This window comes from Salminus brasiliensis, chromosome 2 (assembly GCF_030463535.1).
Source record: "Salminus brasiliensis chromosome 2, fSalBra1.hap2, whole genome shotgun sequence".
NCBI lineage: Eukaryota > Metazoa > Chordata > Actinopteri > Characiformes > Bryconidae > Salminus > Salminus brasiliensis.
The window spans coordinates 14919057-14938736 of NC_132879.1; the positions used below are offsets into that span (position 1 = coordinate 14919057).

The window sequence follows — 19680 nt, forward strand, 5'->3', positions numbered from 1 at the left end:
TGTATAGACTGGGATCCAAAGCTACCTCTTAAGCCTAGATTCTACTAAACACAGATGTCAACATGGAGACCATAATACTTGACAAATGGACTATCTACCACTCCTAATATTACCACCATTACCCATCAATACTCTCATTACCATTAATCTTCATTACCATCACTACCATGATCATATTCACGTTATACCATACCATGATTATTGTGATTATCATATGATTATGTTGCACACATGAAAAGAAGTGCAGTCTTGGTGGTTTAGTGACTTTTATCAATAATTTATAAATTGTTTTGATCAGAGGAGGATGGGTCAGGTCCCCCTTGAATGTCTTAGTTCCTGCCAAGGTTTCTTCCTCCAGCTCTGAAGAAGTTTTTCCTTGCCACTGTCACCTTTGGCTCGCCAGGGTCTTATGTCTTATGTTGTTGATTTCTTGTCTATTTACTGATTATGTAAAGCTACTTTGTGACAACTCCAGTTGTAAAAAAAAAATGCTATACAAATACATTTGGTTCTGGTTAAAACTTTTATTTACCTATTTCAGTGTGTACAAAACACAAGACAAATGGCCTGGATTGTCAACAGTCTATACAGTGGTGTGCAAAGGTTTGGGCTTGTGTTGTGTCCCTCTACCATTTCACTGTATGAATCCATAATACGAATTGAAAGACTTTTCGCTGACTAACATGATTAACTAAGCTGATTAACATTTTTAAGCTGTGATACTTGCCAAAGTGTGCCAAGTGTTACTAAGTACTGACCATGCAGGGTGCCCAAGCTTTTGCTTCAGGGCCTTTTCCTTTTTTGTTATTTTGAAATGGTAAAAGATGGAAATAAAAAAATAATCTTCCTTAAAATATTAAAGAAATGTGTCATCTTCAACTCCATGCCTTCTGGAAATCAGGTCATCTTCTACTCGCTTAGCTTATTATAGTAACATATATTTTGACCAGGGGTGACCAAACCCTTGCATGCCAGTGTAATAGTGCATCCAGGTGTCTGTTTGCATACCTATATCAAGTTCAGGCTGCAATTTGTATTTTAAAATGTTTTCTGGCTCTTGCTGGCCTAGTTGCAGCAGTTTTACTTCTGTGCTCCTTTGGATACTCTCACACTTCTTATAAGCTCATTTCTTTGTTTACTCCTTATAAAACTAATTCTTATGCAGATCCCAGAGAATCTTCATTAGCTGGACTGCATATTAGCTAAACCAGCTTGCGCATTGGTATTGTTTTCTATAGTTTCTTTCATCTCTTCTTGTTTTCCATGTCCTGCTCTTTTTTTATCTCTGACAATGTTAGCTGCCTCTAAAAGTATATGCTCTTTTATGCTCTTCTACAAAAGGCATTATACATTGGTCTCCTAGTTACATAATATCTGCAAATGTACTGAAAATGTAAACTGTGAAACGTGTCAAAATATTGGAGTACTGTAGCTACAGTTATTTTATTATTTCACTTCTATCATATGTTTGTGTACATACTGTATGTTTGTTTGCTTATGTATGTATGTTTGTCATATTATGAACTATAGTTCATGCTTTAGTTTCTTTAACCTTATCTGGTCCGACAGTTGTTTTACTTAGTCCTATTTAACATTCTAAGAAAAATGTTGCTGCCATTTTTGGCAAATCTTGGAAATAATAAAACAACACTAATAATTTACAACAAATAAGTTAACTATTTAGTTACTCACCCTATATATACAAATGCCTACCCCCACCATTATCTTGATTATCTGAAGTGTGGTTGTATTTTAGGATGAACATATTTGGGATTAAACTACAACTACTAAACAGATCAATGTCAAACCTGTTAACAGACTAAACATTCTCTGGTTGACTTAATGCTCTGAAGACATTTTATTATGATGTCTAAGTAGCATTACAGAGCAATATTGGGATCAGTTACAGTTAGTTAGTTAACTAAATACTCTTCTCTTAATTTAGTTATTGACAGCTTGAAAATCAGTCAAAACAGGACAGTGTTTTCATTTATTGTTTAAACACATTCTGTGTGAATATTTACATAAACACATTTCAATCATTCTGCTGTTTCATTAAATTTGCTAATAGGCCTTGTGTGAAAAACAATGTTTGTTCATCAGTTCCACTGTCACCCCAGCTAGCTCGAGGTTAGCCTTAGGTCTGGTAGTAGCTGCTCAACTTGTCTTGTTGTCTTGTTGTCATTTTTCTGATTCCACCACAGTACAGAGATAACTCTTTTAAGGGTTGTTAATGATATTCTCAGCTCTACAGATAATGGCTTCATTAACATTTAACTTCTCTTAAGTGTAAGTGCTGCATTTAACACAGTTAACTCTAATCATTTATTATCCTGTCTTGAATCTTGCCCTGGTATTTGTGGCATTGCCTTAGCCTAGTTTCAATTTTGCCTTGATGAAAGGAAGCAGTTTTTCAATTGACAAATTAAAACCTTGTTTGGCTCTAGTTTATCAAGGTGTGCCACAGGGATCAGTTTAAGGTCATTTTTTATTTATCATCAATATGCTACTGCTTGGTTCTATAATTTGCAAGCATATTTGAATTTGAAGCATATGAATATTTTATGGTTTACAGGATATTTAATGCAGGAAGTCATCAATCTTACTTAAGTTAAATTGTAAAGCAGAAGTATAATCCTGTTATGTTCTAGTGCTGCACTTGCCAATGCTAAGAACTTTTATCTGAACCTGGATGGCATTGCAGAAATTGCCTCTTTTATGGCCAGAAACCATTAAATCATCTTTTATTGTTACCTCTCTGAACTTCTAGTTACATATATACCGACCTGTTCATTTGGATCTTCTGTAGCAAATCTTCTTACTTTCCATTTTTCAAATGTATCTACAGTTGGGGCCAGATATTTCAGTGCCATTGCAGCCATACTGTATAATACTTTAGAACTTGCTCCAGTGCTTCCTTATTCAAATCATAACTTAAGACAAACGTAAGTTCACTCTCTACTGTACTCAATCAATTCTACTGCTATTAACTACCTTGTGGTAGGACCTATGGGATATTTGGCAGGACTCAGAATATCACCAGATAGTATTAGTATCATAGCAGGACGTCTATTGAATTTAAAAACACTAAATTGTGAAGTGCATTGCATTCATTATTTAGCATTTTGCAAAAGTAACTTTTAATCCATTTTTAATTAGATGTTCAGTGATGAGAACCATATTTTGTTATTTTCATCTTTTTACCATTTTTTTTTGTCTTATTACAAACATGTCAGAGGTTTGAGTTTTTCTCTATTTTGTACCTTTTACTCGATGTGAAATTGTATTTAGATTTAGGTAATACATACTTGTTATATACTATACTCACACAGTGCTTATTTTTTATTTTAATATATTTTACACTTTTACATCTCTTTTATCTTCCCTCAAAGATCAGTTAAACTACAATTCTGCACAAAATGAGCAACACTTGCCTTTCCTTGCTTTTTTATAGCCATCATTTGAGTGCCATTGTTTTCGAATAAAGTCGAAAATGGCGAATAAAGAAATCAGACTCGAAGTCCAGTTTCAGTCTCTAAATTACTGGTTGAGCAGCTGAACATTTCAGCCACTTCATATTCCAGAGAGCATTAGGACAGTCACCGCTCCATTGCTCAATCAGGCCGCCTCTGCGATGAACAGTGGGAGGCCAATTAGACTGCTCCGTTCATGCCGGAGATGACAGGAGGTGCTCCTGCTCTCTGGGAGATGAGCTTCTTCTACGGCTGAAAGGGCTATAAAGGCAAATTATTAGGCTTTCAAGTCTTATGGAGAGCAAACTTCAGAGAGGGAGTAGAAAAAAATGAGCCCACAGATCACTTTGAGCGTCTATTGATTCAGGAGCTGGCTTTATGTCCCTGTTTAGACAGATTGCTTGCAGCGGGGTACCAAGCGCCACACAAACAAGCTAAATATTCAAACTAGGCAGCAGTTGTTCTGCAGAGGCCCCAAGATGGTGAAGATGCTTTGATAGACAAGCGCACACTACTAAAAGGCCCCTGCAGCCTGGCGAAGGTGGCATTCCACCCCATCTACATATTGTTTTCATTTCCCTACTGCCCTACAGGGTCAAGAGTGTTTTATGATGAGAAGCCCTGCTTCTTCACAGAGGGACAAAAGCAATCCAGAAATGGGATCTGAGTGGAATAAATGTCTGCAGCACAGTTATGATGCAAAACTCTGCATATGTGGCCTGGGGCTGTGGAAAATAAATTAATGAAATATAATTTTGCTAAGGTCAGGCCTGGCCGAGTCCAGCTGTGTGGTAGAATCAATAAACACTTCAAAAACAAAGGTGAGACTTTTTTTTAAACTGAATTACAGTTTGGTGACACTGAAATAAACCTCTCCAAAACACTTGACACAACCAAGGCCTCAAGGAATAAATAATAGTGTTTTCAATGACAAAATGTTGGAAGGTCATCATTTTGAGAACCTTGTAGATACAGGATGGTGTACCTCTCCAGTTTTCAAGGCAACATTTATCACATTCATTCCTGCAACATGACGTTTTATTAATAGAAGACAAATTCTTATATGCCATTTCCAATAGTGACCATTTATTTGTCTGCTTATCTATTTGGACATGTATTCTTTTTTACAAAGTTTAAGACTCGCAGCCCACCTGAAGCATTTGCTTACAATATAGCAGTAAGTAGCTAAGCAGATGCTTGCAATAAATGTTCACTATGCAAGGAGCTGGGGTATGTATTAGCATATACAGGAGACAAGAAGAAGGTTAACTCACTAATAAACCCTAGGCCAATTTTGCAAGATGTTTGAAGTACTTCTATTCACTTAAATATGACAAAGTATTTATAGGGGACAGTCACACATGTCAGAAGTAATTTTCAGGAGATCCTAGGTTACTCAAATATGTCTTCATTTGAATTGTAAATATTAATAGAATCACATATATGTATGATTTGTTTTTTTGTTAGTTTTGTTATTTTGCTTTGGTATCCTTTTCATTGTGTTTTGTTGTATTTTTTTTATAAACTTAACTTTCATGTATGTCAGTCTCTACCTCCAAGCTCACTCACATGACAGAAGACCAGACCTCTACATATGGACATAGCAATTAATGTCTGGGCAAGATGTGCTATTGTCTGGACTCCCTCCGGCATGGGAATGCCTGTTGGGTACGTTCTGGAGGCATATATCCTACCCAAAGCATTAGGAGGTACTGTTTGTGTTTGTTTCTTGATTCTCAATTGACTGATTCTTGAATGATTTGGTAACTTGCACTCAACTAGCTTCAGAGGTGGGACAGAAAGCGGCTCACTTTTCTGATTGGTTTGCAGCATAGCAAAGCAATGTTCAGCTTATAACGTTTAAATGTTGAACATAACATAACACAGTGTGATTTACACAAGAGAGACTGAAAGCTTATTTGTATTAAAGGCCCTTAAAACTTGATGGGATGACATTACATCAAATGACATTACAGGGATTTAGTCAGAGCATTTTTTTAAATAACGCTCAGGTGTTTTATTGGGTTTATTAAAACCCTAAATATTAGCTGTGTTTTAAAGCCAAGCTGCAAATAATGCAACAGTGCAACAAAAACACTGCAAAATGATTAGTTTTCTTTACCCAACCCATTCCATATGTACTGTTTCAATAATTTAACATTAAAATTGCATAGTATGTAGTAGTATATAGTAATTCTTTTTTGCTGAAAAATGGAAGAAATGCAGACTAAGAATTTTGTTGCCCAATATAACTGCCCCAGCTGCAGCCTTTGTGTTGTGACACTTCTATTGATTCAATAATAATGAAATAATGAGAGCTGTATTTAGAGCTATTTGAAAACAATACAATCCTAAAACTAAACTAAAACTGCTATGTTAGGACTGAAGTAGTCCTAACATAAGTCCTAACAGCTACAGCTAAAACATAACTCAGCATGTGACAGCAATCCTCTCTTTGGTGGCCTCCTTGGTTCCTGTGTTTAAAGGGTTGGCTACTGCAACTCTTAATTCAGCCAGGACTCTCATTGGGCAGCTCGATTCCACCTGCAGGAGTATCAGTGGAGGGAGAGCCAGGGAGAGAAAGACATACAAAAAGAAACATAACAACAAAACAACAAAAATGGTTGGTGAATAAGGTCAATGTTTCTTTGTGGAACCAAAAGTGGTTATTCTGTGGCAGCACTCTAAAAACCATTTGTAGCACCTTTATTTTGTTAGAGTGTAGAATAAACTAGTTACTTAGCAACTGATATTGACAGCAACCAAGCAACTTAACCAAATGACACAGTTTAAGGCCACTTCAGGCCAATCAGATTGTGTGGTAGTATCTTACTACTTACGTATGATTATAAATGTGCAACTGTAGACATAACCTCAGAAACCCATCATTTCAGCTTGCTTAATAACTGCACTCAACAAAAGCAGAAGTAATTATGAACAGAAGACTGTATGTTCTCTATGCTCTATTTTTTTCTTACTCTCTGATCTCATTCCATGGTCAGACAAATGCATTGCAAACCCAGTCAGTGCTATGTTGCATCACATTTCAATGCGGACTGGATTTCACCCGAAATGCATTCATTATCCCAAGCAGCACAGATTGTTAGTACCATTTAAAGCCTGTACAGACGGGGCAGCTGCCAATTCAGAAGTGCTCCGGTGGTGCAATCTCACTCAACAACGAGCTGTTCACACTTGCGTTAGTTCATTTCTGTATGTGAAAAACGTAAATGATCTTTGAATATTAATGTCATGATAATGAAAAGTGTTGTACAACTGCAGACAACTAATAGTAAAATGAGTTTCAGAGCATTTCCAGATGCTGGATGAAATCCAAATCCGCACCAAGGGAAATACAGTGGATTCTGATATTAATCATTGCATCCTCATATATAACTCACAGATGGTAACATGATAAATAGAACTAGCAAATCCTGGCAAATAACACCACAGATGCAATCCAATATCTGATAATGAATGTTCTAAATGAATGCAAATTTATAACCTGATATTAAGAACAATTCATGCAAATAAAAAAGAAAAACTACTTATATTTCTGTAATAGCAATAAATCTGTTACATTTGTTTTCAAAATATCTCACAATGAATACTCTTTAAAATAAAATTGTCCACTGGAAAGAATTATTTACAGTGATTCCATCGAAGAATCGAAGAAAAGTTTGGCCGCCTTCAGATTTTTTTATTATAAATGTGTCCATCATGGTGAAATACACCAGAGTCAGGAATCTGTCCAGACAAATCCAAATCTGTAGTTTTGTCTCCTTTGGAGCACATGGACAGTGAAAAGCTGTCAAGGACCTTCAGCCAGGGGAGATGGTGGATCTAAGCTATCTACAGTACTCACAGCTCAACAGTGCAAGATAAATGAGCAAAGGGCTGCTGAGTGTGAAGGCTTGACAGCTGTGTAAGAACATAGAGAAGGTCAATATACTGATTAACCTTTTGTTTTTTGTGAAAAAAGGTTCCTTTTCCAAGTTCTTGGCTTGAATGTATGGTTCTAATAGTAGCCTTTACTTCTTTATACTCACATGCATCTCATTTTTTTTTGCTCAAACCCTATTTCTACACTCTTGTTTTTGTTAAGCTACAGTTCACTCACCTTTCGTTTTTAACTTCAGATCCAAGATGGCTGAGTGAGGTCCTGAAGAGGAGCAAAGAACAACATGCATGCCCTAAGGAAAGGGAGTAAGCGTCAGTAACAGGCTTAGGGTTCAAGCACAGTGCACACCCCTGCCTAACCTTCTGCAGTACAGAATTGGTTGTAGGTTTCATTAGGAAACTGGTGGACGATACAGTCTCAAAATCCACCATTAGGATGTTTCCCAACCAGAAGTCGTGGGTGTATAAAACCATCCGTGGCGCTCTGAACACTTGCACTGCTGCCTACAACGCTGGGTTGATCAGCAGCAACATGTCAGAATACAAGACTGCATGCTATGATGTAAAAAGGGCGATGAAAGAGGCAAAACAGCGCTATGGAAGGAAACTGGAGTCACAGTTCCAGTTGCTCTAGAACCCCGTGGCAGGGGCTAAAGACAATAATGGACTACAAAAGTTCATCCTCCCAACTGGTGAGTGCAGACCCATCTCTGGCGTATAAGCTAAACTCTGTGTTTGAGCTGCTATTCACGCTTTGAGGCTCCAACTGGCAGCACTGGCGACGCCAACAGGGCTAGCAACTCTAATGGTGCAGTAGACTCGTAAGGAGACAGAGCCCATTCATTATCATGGAGAGAGATGTGTGCATTCAACGAAGTAAATACCAAAAAGGCAGTGGGACCAGACGGTATCAGCGGTTGAGCCCTCATTGCCTGCGCATTTAAACTTGCTCCGGTTTTTGCAAACATCATTAATACCTCCCTAACGCCGGCCGTCGTTCCAATGTGCTTCAAACAGTCCGTCATCCTCCCTATTTCAAAGAAACCCCAGCCAGCCTGCCTTAGTGACTATCGTCCAGTAGTCCTCACATCAGTTGTGATGAAGCTGGTCAGACACTTCATCACCTCTTCACTGCCAAACCGATCTACAGATGATGCCATTACACATCTGCTCCACATAACACTGACTCTCCTGCACACTAGGAGGGGTTAGAAACTTCTATCAAATTAATCCTGTCAGGTAACATCACAGCCTGGTTTGGGAACAGCACCAAGCAGGACAGACGGGCTCTCCAGAGGGTGGCGTGTTCAGTTGAGTGTATCATTCAGACTGAGCTCCCCGACCTGCAGACCATCTACAGGAAGCGGTACTGCACCGAGCCATCCAAGCTATGAACTGTTCCCTCTGTTGCTCCCTGAAGGCAAACACAGAGGAGTTTGTTTGCCCAAATCATTCTGACTCTTAACCAGGACTGTGGCTGTTAAGACCACATATCTATCTATACACATAGCTATATCATAGTATATATTTTTATACTTTACTTCACTTAGGCTATTTTATTTGACAAAGCTGTATTGTCTTTGCATATCTTATTTTATATGTTCTACCCTATATTCTATCATGTTGTTTTATGTTGTTGTATAACTGCTAATTGTACTGTGTATAACTATGTATGTGACAAATAAAACTTCAAAGAGAGCATCTAAAAGGACATATTTAATTAGGATTTAGATTTTGATGAAAATTCATTATTGTGTGAACTTAAATAAAAAAAACAATAAAATATTGTTTATAATAAAAAACACCCTGTAAGTAAAAATTTATTCATGCCATCTCTTGAAATTCAAACACAAAGAAATAAGTCAAAAGCGCAGACTCAAAACAGAATGTAAAATTGAAAATTATAATATTACTAACAACATAAATTGTTTAGTAAGCACAACCTTTATTAACACATTACAGCAGTTGTGTACCAACCTGCTGGCAGTAACCCAATACACTACAACAATATACTATTTAATTTTGAATGATTTAACTGAAACACAAAATACCATCATGGTTGATAACTGTAAAATGCATTCATGCATGTATTTGGAATAAGAATAAATAAGAAAAGAGAAGAGGATCTTTGTTTTTCCTTTATAAGCACAACTCTGGTATCTGTTTCTTACACTCGAATTTACTGAACAGTTCAGGCAGAACTTTCTTGGCACAAACTGAATTAAGTTTTGTTCTCTTTCATCTGTCCCTGACAACACAAGAGTAAAATAGTATTCCAACTCACATCTGGAAAAAATCTACAAATGAAACGACTGATAGAAAGCACAAGGATAAATGTAGACGTGAGCATTGTTTTACTGCAGATGTAACCATCAAGCACCATTTTTTTTACATTGTGTTGAAATGTTAATAATGAATGGACCAATAGAAATGCTCCTAACCTGACTTTATCTATCCATCCATCCATCCATCCATCCATGTGTTTGCTGTATGCATGTCACACAGCTGTACGTTTATGTATGCCAAATCTAGAGTTATGACTGTATTCAGTAGGAGTCCGTTCACTAATGTGGATAACAGTTGCTGTTTTGGTTTATCCCATATATTCAACAGTAGTTCCGATAAATTCTGAACGAACGTCAATAAGCCCGTAATCTCAGTGCACTGACAATAAGCTAATTTCAGAGACTCACCTTATTATGAAGCACTGAAGAAGATGAATGTGTAATCAGAAGCCGCAGGCGTAAATGCTCTACAGATTTCAGTCAGCAGGTGCGTAGACTCTGCTGCCTTCATCAAAAGGCCTCATCATCTGGCTAAAGCAAGCACCTCATTAATACTGTGTCTGACATGACATTTAATATTAAAGCACAACAGCTTGTCTATTACAGATGTTAAAGGAAGAACTTCTGTAATCTGTACTGTTGTCAACAATGCCATCAATAACAAGTTATTTCATGCAGTACTTCACAATACAGTAATTGGGAAAGTTAATTTAATCTTTTCCCTTTAACGGAATGTGCATTTGTTGATTTGGAAAATGGACAGTATGTAATTTACACCACCATCACTCCAATCATAAAGGATCTACATGCATGAGCTATTTTGGCACAACGAGAGTCAGAAGATGAATGAATTCCTCATTGACCCAGATGCATTTTATATTTTGTACACACACACACACAAACACACACACACCTCTATTTCACAAGGCGAGAAGATGACATGCTTTAGTGATTAGGCCTAGTTTATCAGCTAAATCTCATAGGAGGGGATTAAGGTTTTTTATGAGGCATCCAGAAAATGTAAAGTATGTGGGGAATGTAATGATCTGAATGTATGATAGTCACCTTGAATTCACAATAACTGACATAAACATTAAAAAACTGCATTGATAAAACAAAGCCTGTGACAAGCCTGTGTCCCTCAGAAAGGTTTTTTTAAGGCAATGCTATAGAAGACCACTATGGCTTCCAAAAGAAGAACCATTCAAAAATTGAAAGAACCTTTATAATGGGTCGATACCCACTGGCGACCTAGCTAAGGAAGGTGTCTCTCTTTATTGCATTTCTCTCAGTGTAGTTAGTGGGTATGACATTAGCCAGTGGGTATGACATTACCAAAATAAACTATATTGAAAATGATACAATAGTGTACAAATGATTAATGAAATTCATTTAACAGACATGGAGTACCCATAATCCATTACATTGTTTGGTTTGAATATTAGTGGCAGTGACTTGACTACTGCAACTCTCTTCTGGCTGTTCTCCCTCTGTGCACCATCAGGCCCCTGCAACTTATCCAGAATGCAGCGGCACGGGCCGCCTTCAAAGTTCCTAAATTCAGCCATGTCACTCCACTGCCGTGTTCTCTTCACTGGCTTCCTGTAGCTGCTTCCCGCATCAGATTCAAAACCCTGACGCTGGCCTACAAAGCCAAGAATGGAACAGCCCCTCTGTACTTGATGACAATGGTCAAAAGCCGATCCGCACCAAGAGCCCTTCCAGCTTCAAGTACGGCTCGACTCGACCTGCCATCCCTCAAAATCCGCGGAAGACAAGCGTCCAGGCTTTTTTCTGTCCTGGCACCAAAGTGGTGGAACGAGCTTCCCCTGGGTGTCCGAACGGCAGAGTCGCTCGCTGTCTTCAAACGCAAACTTAAGACCCTAGTAGTGTTAGTGTCTAAACGTAGAGGGATCTTTTCTCTAAACTTCTTCTAAACTTTTAGTCTATTCTAACTAGCTAAGGTTATTCTTGGGTAAATAGCAAAGCACTTTTGTAAGTCGCTCTGGACAAGAGCATCTGCTAAATGCTGTAAATGTAAATGAAAATTTACCTAGCTGTAAATGTTACCTACGATGCAGTAGCATTGAATGATGGCAGGGAGAGTAAAGTTCAAGTTTCATATTACTTTCTACTCATATAAATTTAAGGAAATAAAGCCTTCAGCGCCACTTCTCACCCTTGGTATCCGTTTACTACATGACTGACCAGCTGTAAGCTGAAAAAGGTTTGGCTAGTAACATTAGCAAGCTGAGGTAACAGACCACTAGCATATGTCTGTTTATCTGAAAGACAGTTTTGGCGCCTTTCTCTGAGTACTTACTGTAGCTTTCTGTGTTTATAAGCAGTTATGGAGAATATCCTGCTGTCTGCACGACAGTAAAAACTAGTATCTGAGTTTGTAATAATGCAAAATGTACCACTAGCAAAGATGGATTATTACTGTAACATGCTGTATTCAGGTTCTGTAGTAAGCGTTTGATACATTATGCAGCAGTCATGAAATTTGTTACACTGTATATTTCGATGCAGTTCGGTATTGTTACAGTGCACTGAAAATTTTGGATCCCTACTACAATACGACTAAATCCCAAAGTGCTTTATACTAGTGTGCAAAGACACACACACTAGTGTGTTTGTTAACCTGTATTAGCCTGTGTTTAGTTTTTAAGTTTAGTTCTCTTGCTCCGGTGCTTTGGAGACCCGTGTTTTAGATCATGCTTTCATTTTGTTTTGTTTAAATAAAGTAGGTCTTGTGTTACATTCAGCATCCGCACAACTCTTGAAGCCTGAGATAAGGGGTAGCAAGGGGAATGGGGGTTTATCCAGGCTGTCATACAAGCTAGAAGCACCACTGTATAAATTCTAAAAAAAAATGTAAAATAGAAGCATTTTCACTTGTGGTCTCAGACTTTTGGACCCTACTGGACAATGTGTCATGTTCATTGTCTAATAACTTGACAATTTTATAGTTACATAAAACAGTGATTTGGTAGAAAACAAGGAATTCATGTGACTAACAGCATGTAAATGAACGTGTAGTTCACACTGCATGTTGCCGTCGTTCTGAGATCAGAGCATGATGGTTATATCCATTCCCTGCAGATAAATGAAGAAAGTGTACTGGAATTATTTAATGGTGCCTGAAAACATAATGAAGATAAAGAACAGCATGGCTATGTGCTGTTTCTCAGCTGGGAATTAAAAATGAGAAAAGTTACGATCACTTTAAATGTCATATCACACATTCAGCTAAAAAAAACAAAAACAAATGTAAAATTAGAGTGAAATGAGAAAAGCAAAATGTGAAAGGAGGGAATTAATGAGGAACAACTCCGGAGAGAAGGAGGCAAATATAGGGCTGTAGTTATCAGTGGTCACCCCAGCACACTTCATTATCTTTGGCAAATGCAGATGAAGATCAAGATATTTATCACATGTAAGATGTCTTTTCGTTTTAAACAGTGCTAAAATCAGTGATGGATACACCCTTCACTGCCACCTTATTAGAAACACCTAACACCTATCCGAACTTTGTACTTTCAGAAAAATATACCTTGTACTTTTCCTCACTAGCCACTTTGATACAAAAACTCACCTGGATCTTACCTCATTAGTCACTTTATTAGAAACACACACACAGATCTTCCCATTACTGGCCACTGGCCACTATTGGAAACACCTACTCTGTACTTCAACTTATTACCTACTTTGTACTTCCAATCACTGGCCACTTAAATGTAAACATCCAACGTGTACTTCCACACACTGGCCGCTTTATTAGAAACACCTACTGTATTCTTCCGTTCTCTGGACAATTTATTAGAAACACCTACTGTGTTCTTCCACTCACTGGCCACTTTATAAGAAACTTTGATTACACTTTATTAGAAACTATTTTGACTCACTGATCGTCTATGTGGGGCAGGTACAGTCATTATAGGGCCCAAGGAGCTACAAGGAAGGGGGTTTTAATGGCCAGCGAGTAAAGAGTCGATGCACAGAAACACTAAACATGCAAAAAGGCTGATTTCAGCCACTGTGAAGTGTTTCTCTCTCGCGCTCTCTCCCTCTAGGTCTCTGTCTCACTCTCAATCTTGCAAAATCAGAAAACACATTACACTGATTACATAATGAAACTCATTCTTTGATTTGGACAAAACGAAATGATAAATAATTAGATCTGCCCTTCATCACGGCACACAGGTGATTGACCCTCTGCTGCTCCCCCATGAGCTTCATATCCCTCTATTCCTATCTCTGATTACATATAAACAGTTCATCAGCTTGTTTTATGCAAGCCTTTTCAACATCCTGCCCTCAGTCCCACCACCGTTGACTGAGCGTGAGTTGCTAGGATACAAAACTTTCCATGTGAGTCAGTATGGAAGAGTGATGTTAGTGAAATCCTAATTTCACACAAAATGTGTAGTTTGTGCAATGGTAATGAAGGAGTCTGGGGTAATGATAGACGACACAGTGAAGAGTTTATGGGGTGATGAATACAGCGTAGAATAAACTAGTATATCCATTTTTATGAGCATTTTTATGATCTATTAGGGGCATCCACTCTGGCTTAAGACTAGGTGAGCTGTTAGGATATTTACATTACAGAGCTTTCAAATATAACATATATAGTACAGGACTTAGGATATAATACAATACAGTGTCCTGTAAAATGTTCTCAGCCTATCTATCAGGCTTTCATTCTATTCTGTATAAGTGGGCCCTGTTCTATCATGGTATTAGTCTCTTTGTTGTGTTTGTCTCATGATCTGTTCATGCTTATAATTTCTTCAGATTTCAGTTTTTTTTGATTCATTGATTGATTTAATAATTAATAATTGGTTTATTTATGTTATATTGTGGCATCCTCCACTTGTTGAGATGAGATTTCAGATAAGACAAGAAGAAATTCTGGATAGCGGCTGAGTGGGGGTGTTCATGATTTAATTAATTTACATCTGTATTTCTGTTCCTTAAATGTGTACTGCATGTTTACTGTTTCTGCTAGGTGCTATTTGGCATAGCAGGCACTTGTTTTGGTAGCTACCCAAAGATAAATATATGGCAGTGCATAGATATACAGAATTCCCTTTATATCCAACATATTTTTGTAAGATATGGAAATAGGCCAATGTCAAGTTATTATAATTTTTAAAATATATGGGACATGCATTTTCATCCATATGTCAACAAACACAAACATATATAAATGTAAAAAATATATGTGTATAACATCCAATATGCAATATATGCCTTACATATAATATATCATATATTGCTTTCTCTTGATTAATGTATTGACTCAAGTGAGTCTTTCTGCCTGGTTTTACAATAAGAGGTTTCTTGTTTGAAGCAAGATATTTTCTGCTTTCTTGAGTTTCCGATTTTCATGACTGGCAAAGACTTTTGAACAGCACTATACATCTCACCTAAAGTTTTTTTTTATTACATGACATTTCTACCTAATTGTTTAGTATTTTAAAATTTTAATGCATACCTTTTAGTATGTATATATGTTTCCTGATTGGGGAATCTGATTAAATGCTTGTAAACATTGTGTCTTAAGACCAATTTAAGCTACAGGTTCAGAACAAGGTTACGTCTAGGTCGAGACTACCTGCCAAAACAAAAGTTGGAAATAGAGATGCCATTATTTTGACATCCTTGGCAAATGATGGAGGCTGAAGCTGAATGGATTATGTTTGAGCTGGAGCTACTAGCTGTTGAACTAATATAAAAAAAAAAATGATACTGTAATTTCTGCAACGCATAATGAAGAGAAGGCGTTGAAGGACACGGTTAGTATGATTATTGAACAGATTTGGTTCATCCAACTGACTTTAAAAATGGCGGTGAAGGCAGGAATACAATGCTAACAAGCAGACCAATCAAAATTGGGCACACAACGCCTACTCTGAGGCATAAATTGGCCTTTATGTGTCTTATTGTGACCAAATCATTAAAGCATTGGTAGAAACTTCTCTGTTATAATAGTTGTGATGTGGACTGTGTCCACCAACCTAGTAGCAGCTATTTTTCTTAACAAAAAGCTTCAGCTCGTTCTGATTCTTTGGGGGCTGCTGATCTGCAATAAACATTGTTATTGTTGTAAGCCAATAGCTTTATCAAACTATAAACACTATCAGCTAATTAGATTATACAGTGTGGTATAATAAACCTGGTATAATCTTGCATTTTATAATCTCATGTCACACATTACAACTCCCAAACGTATGAAAGTGAAGGAAGGACATAAAACAAGAGAACCTGAAATATTCACACATACAGTAACCAAATTAAGGGGGTTTTAATTGACATCCATAATAACAAAAAAGCAAAGTCAAAGAAAAGGGCACACAACGCCTACGCTGAGGCATAAATTGGCCTTTATGTGTCTTATTGTGACCAAATCATTAAAGCATTGGTAGAAACTTCTCTGTTATAATAGTTGTGATGTGGACTGTGTCCACCAACCTAGTAGCAGCTATTTTTCTTAACAAAAAGCTTCAGCTCGTTCTGATTCTTTGGGGGCTGCTGATCTGCAATAAACATTGTTATTGTTGTAAGCCAATAGCTTTATCAAACTATAAACACTATCAGCTAATTAGATTATACAGTGTGGTATAATAAAACTGGTATAATCTTGCATTTTATAATCTCATATCACACATTATAACTCCCAAAAGTATGAAAGTGAAGGAAGGACGTAAAACAAAAGAACCTGAAATATTCACACATACAGTAACCAAATTAAGGGGGTTTTAATTGACATCCATAATAACAAAAAAGCAAAGTCAAAGAAAAGCAAATAAAGTACAACACAGAGATCCCCTGAGTAGGCACATGCTCTAAGAGTTATATCAGCAGTTCTTTATTTCATTACAATAGTTTAAAGAGATGGACCATCATTCATTTAGAAGGCATTTGACTCAACTGAGTTAGGGCCACTGATTGGAATGAACTCCGATAATTGCCTTAAAGGAAACTTGGGGAGAAATAAATCAACCGAGCAGATTAATATAGAAATCCATTACACAGAAACATAGAATAAGACGTCAGTTACAAAAAGCGCCAGTGCAGTTCACAAAAGGTGATTGCATATCATTGCTGTCAGAACAAAGCTTCAAAACTTCCAAATGGCAACCTATAGGAGAAACAAAACTTTAATGATCTTATCTATAATGTACATTAATGTAATAGGTTTTTATGCCAGTTAATTTAGGTTTATTTTTATAGCTCTAATTGGAACCAACATAACCAAAGTAAAGGCCAGCTGGCATGTTCAAATGGAGTAAAAAAAAGTAATGCTATAAAGTTTTTATACGACAGTAATGATACAGAAACAATAACACACAGTGTCACTGACACAATGCACCAATCTCATAAAGTAAAGCGCCACAATTAACATTTGCAAAACAAAGCAACAAAAGCTACCTGAGTGCTACAAGCAGTCCTTTTGTGGAAAGTCTTTGTCCTGCTAAACCTGAGTGATCAAGTAAGTGAGTGGGTGTGTGTGAGTGACTGAGTGAGTCAGCCATAAGGTAGGTCCATAGTGTTACTGATGCAAAGCATCACTCTTATGAAGCACCACACTACAGGTGCTTTAAATGGTTCTCAGAGCAATGTGTAAAGTGTGAAGAACACTCAAATTGGTATAAAAAATTTTAATTTTAACTTTTTGGTTTTCAGATGAAGGTTTATTTTACCTTCACACTCACACATCTATTACAAACATGTGGTTCTTTTATGGTATCACTCAATAAACTATTAAATAAAATAAAGGAGTTGAAAACTACTCACAGCACCCACATGTGGTTAATCTTTTGCCTTATAAAGTGAGTAAGCGAGCAAACGACTGTTACAAGCCAATTCAATGAAGTGCATTACATCTCAAAAATCAGAAAGTACTTACTGGTTTTTATTAACCATACTTGCTATTGATGCCACTTCTGCTTTCCTTCAGAGGCTACTTTTCATGTGTGTTTCCAGTCTCTATTACTCATTACATGTGTTGAGCGTCTATGATATCCAAATACTTGGCTTCAATGATCTTTGGCAGCAAGCTGTTCCTAAAAAGAAGATGAAGTAAGTGTCATAACAAATCTCCAGTCCAGTGAACCTCATGGCATTCTGTTTCTCTGAGCAGAATCACACTCAGCATGCAACATGAGTCAAGACCCAGCATGAAATGTCATGAATATTATTTCATTGTTTGACATGGAACAAACAGCAAACTGCCCACTCAAGAATATCAGTTACAAAGACTTACTGGGAAATGCATACAGATTCAAACAGTGGCATAATTAAGCAAGACACTTTCAAAGACTTAGTGGGAAGGTGATTTTACCTCGCTTAAGGGGGTTGTTGTTTTTACAAAATGCTGACAAAATGCAATATTGCAATATGCACCATCTTCAACGCTCAAAAAAATATTTTCTGTATTAAATGTTATGAACATATAAACACTAGCAGGTCTTCCACAAAGCAGTGACGGTTAACAGTAGGCTCTACAATGTGTGTGATCATATACATTATGTGGACAAAAGTATTGGGACACTGCCCATTCAAAGTTTCTTCTAAAAGGGTATTACGTTTGTTGGAGTAACTATCTCTACTGTCCAAGGAAGGCTTTCTACTAGATTGTTAAGCATTCCTGTGTGGATTTGATTGCATTCAACAACAAGACCGCTAATGAGGCCAGGATGTTGGAGGACTATCCCCACCCCACCTCATCCCCAACTCCCCAACTTATCCCAAAAGTATTATGTGGAGCACCATCACTGCAGAGAACACTATTCCACAGCTCAAAGCATGACGGCTTTGAAACCCTCTAGCCCATGCCTGGCGTTAGGCATGGTGCCAATAAGTTTACGTTTGCCTGCTCCAGAAAGTTCTATTCTATTGGCAATGTCTCTCTACAGGGACTTGACGGGCTGTGTGTCCATTTGCACATCTGTGTCAACAATAAGTAAGGTGCACATATTAGTCACTGTACTATGTACAGCAAAATGTGTCCTCCGCATTTAACCCATCTGTGGCAGTGAATGCACACACACACTAGTGAACTAGGGGCAGTGAGCACACACACACCCAAAGCAGTGGGAAGCCAACTCCAGTGTCTGGGGAGCAGAGAGGGTGAAGGACCTTGCTCAAGGGCCCAACAGCGGCAACTTGCCAAGCCTGGGTATTGAACCTGGGTATCAAACCCACAACCCTGTCATCAATAGTCCAGAGCTCTAACCAGTCAGCCACCACTTCCCATATTTGCACTACTTTAAGTGGAATGTAATGTATTCATTAGAAGGGATGTCCACAAATATCTGGACATACAGTGTCTGTGCATTTCTGGAATATTTTAAGCCAATCTAATATTTAAGCCATGTTGTACAAGATTTGTTAAACAAGTAGATGAATAAGATCTGATATGTTTGACCAACACTTTTCCATACCTGACAGGGAGAAGTAGGATCATGAGCAAGGGAAAGATCATCTTCATATAAGGCAGAGGGTACATTCCAAAGGCACAAAGGATGATCAGCTGTATCAGCTGTAGACCTGTGAAGTAGTGAACTTTCCTCTGAGGCACTCGACGAATGTAATGTGTGGGTGGATATGAAGTCTAGGGAATAAAATGAGAGCGAGAGAGAGAGGGAGAGAGAGAGGGAGCGAGAGAGCAAGTTCTTAAGATTTGTACATACATTTAAATAAATTCTGCAAACTCCTCTGTAAATAAAACCTTGCTACACATGTAATTAACTGCTCGGGTGAACAAAGACATGAACTTCGGCAGTTTAAGATCCGACTGCACTTGTTTAATTAAGTAACATGTTTTTAAGGTTAGGCTGAGGTATTAGAGAACAATCATAAACAATGCAAAAAGAAATGTTTTTTCTCCACTTTTGCTTATTGCTTATAAGACAATTTGATTGGGTTTAAACTTTTTTGAGGGTTTTTAACTTATCCACTAATATCTAGAAGACATATTTAGAAGAAGTAAACAGTGCTAGGCTGTTAAC

General features: G+C 37.5%; 1 protein-coding gene and 1 long non-coding RNA gene across 4 annotated transcripts in view; both read right to left on the bottom strand.

Moving 5' to 3' along the window:
* Positions 1-4561: 4561 nt before the first annotated feature.
* LOC140549838 (uncharacterized) lies at positions 4562-10149 on the bottom strand. The gene is made up of 3 exons (XR_011979036.1): positions 10067-10149; positions 7594-7666; positions 4562-6017 (listed from the first exon to the last, which is right to left on the bottom strand). It is a non-coding gene; the product is annotated as an uncharacterized lncRNA (long non-coding RNA).
* A 5806-nt stretch (positions 10150-15955) lies between these two features.
* The window catches only part of LOC140545186 (solute carrier family 4 member 11-like), a 35436-nt gene continuing 31711 nt past the window's right edge, over positions 15956-19680 (bottom strand). For 2 of the 3 annotated variants that reach the window (XM_072668270.1, XM_072668272.1), the window contains exons 19-20: positions 19114-19283; positions 15956-17733 (exon numbers count right to left, since the gene is read on the bottom strand). In XM_072668270.1, the coding sequence (XP_072524371.1) occupies positions 17667-17733; positions 19114-19283 (237 nt within the window). In that variant the 3' untranslated portion in view covers positions 15956-17666. The remainder of the gene's footprint in view (positions 17734-19113; positions 19284-19680) is intronic. The other variant, XR_011978263.1, reaches the window with a different exon arrangement.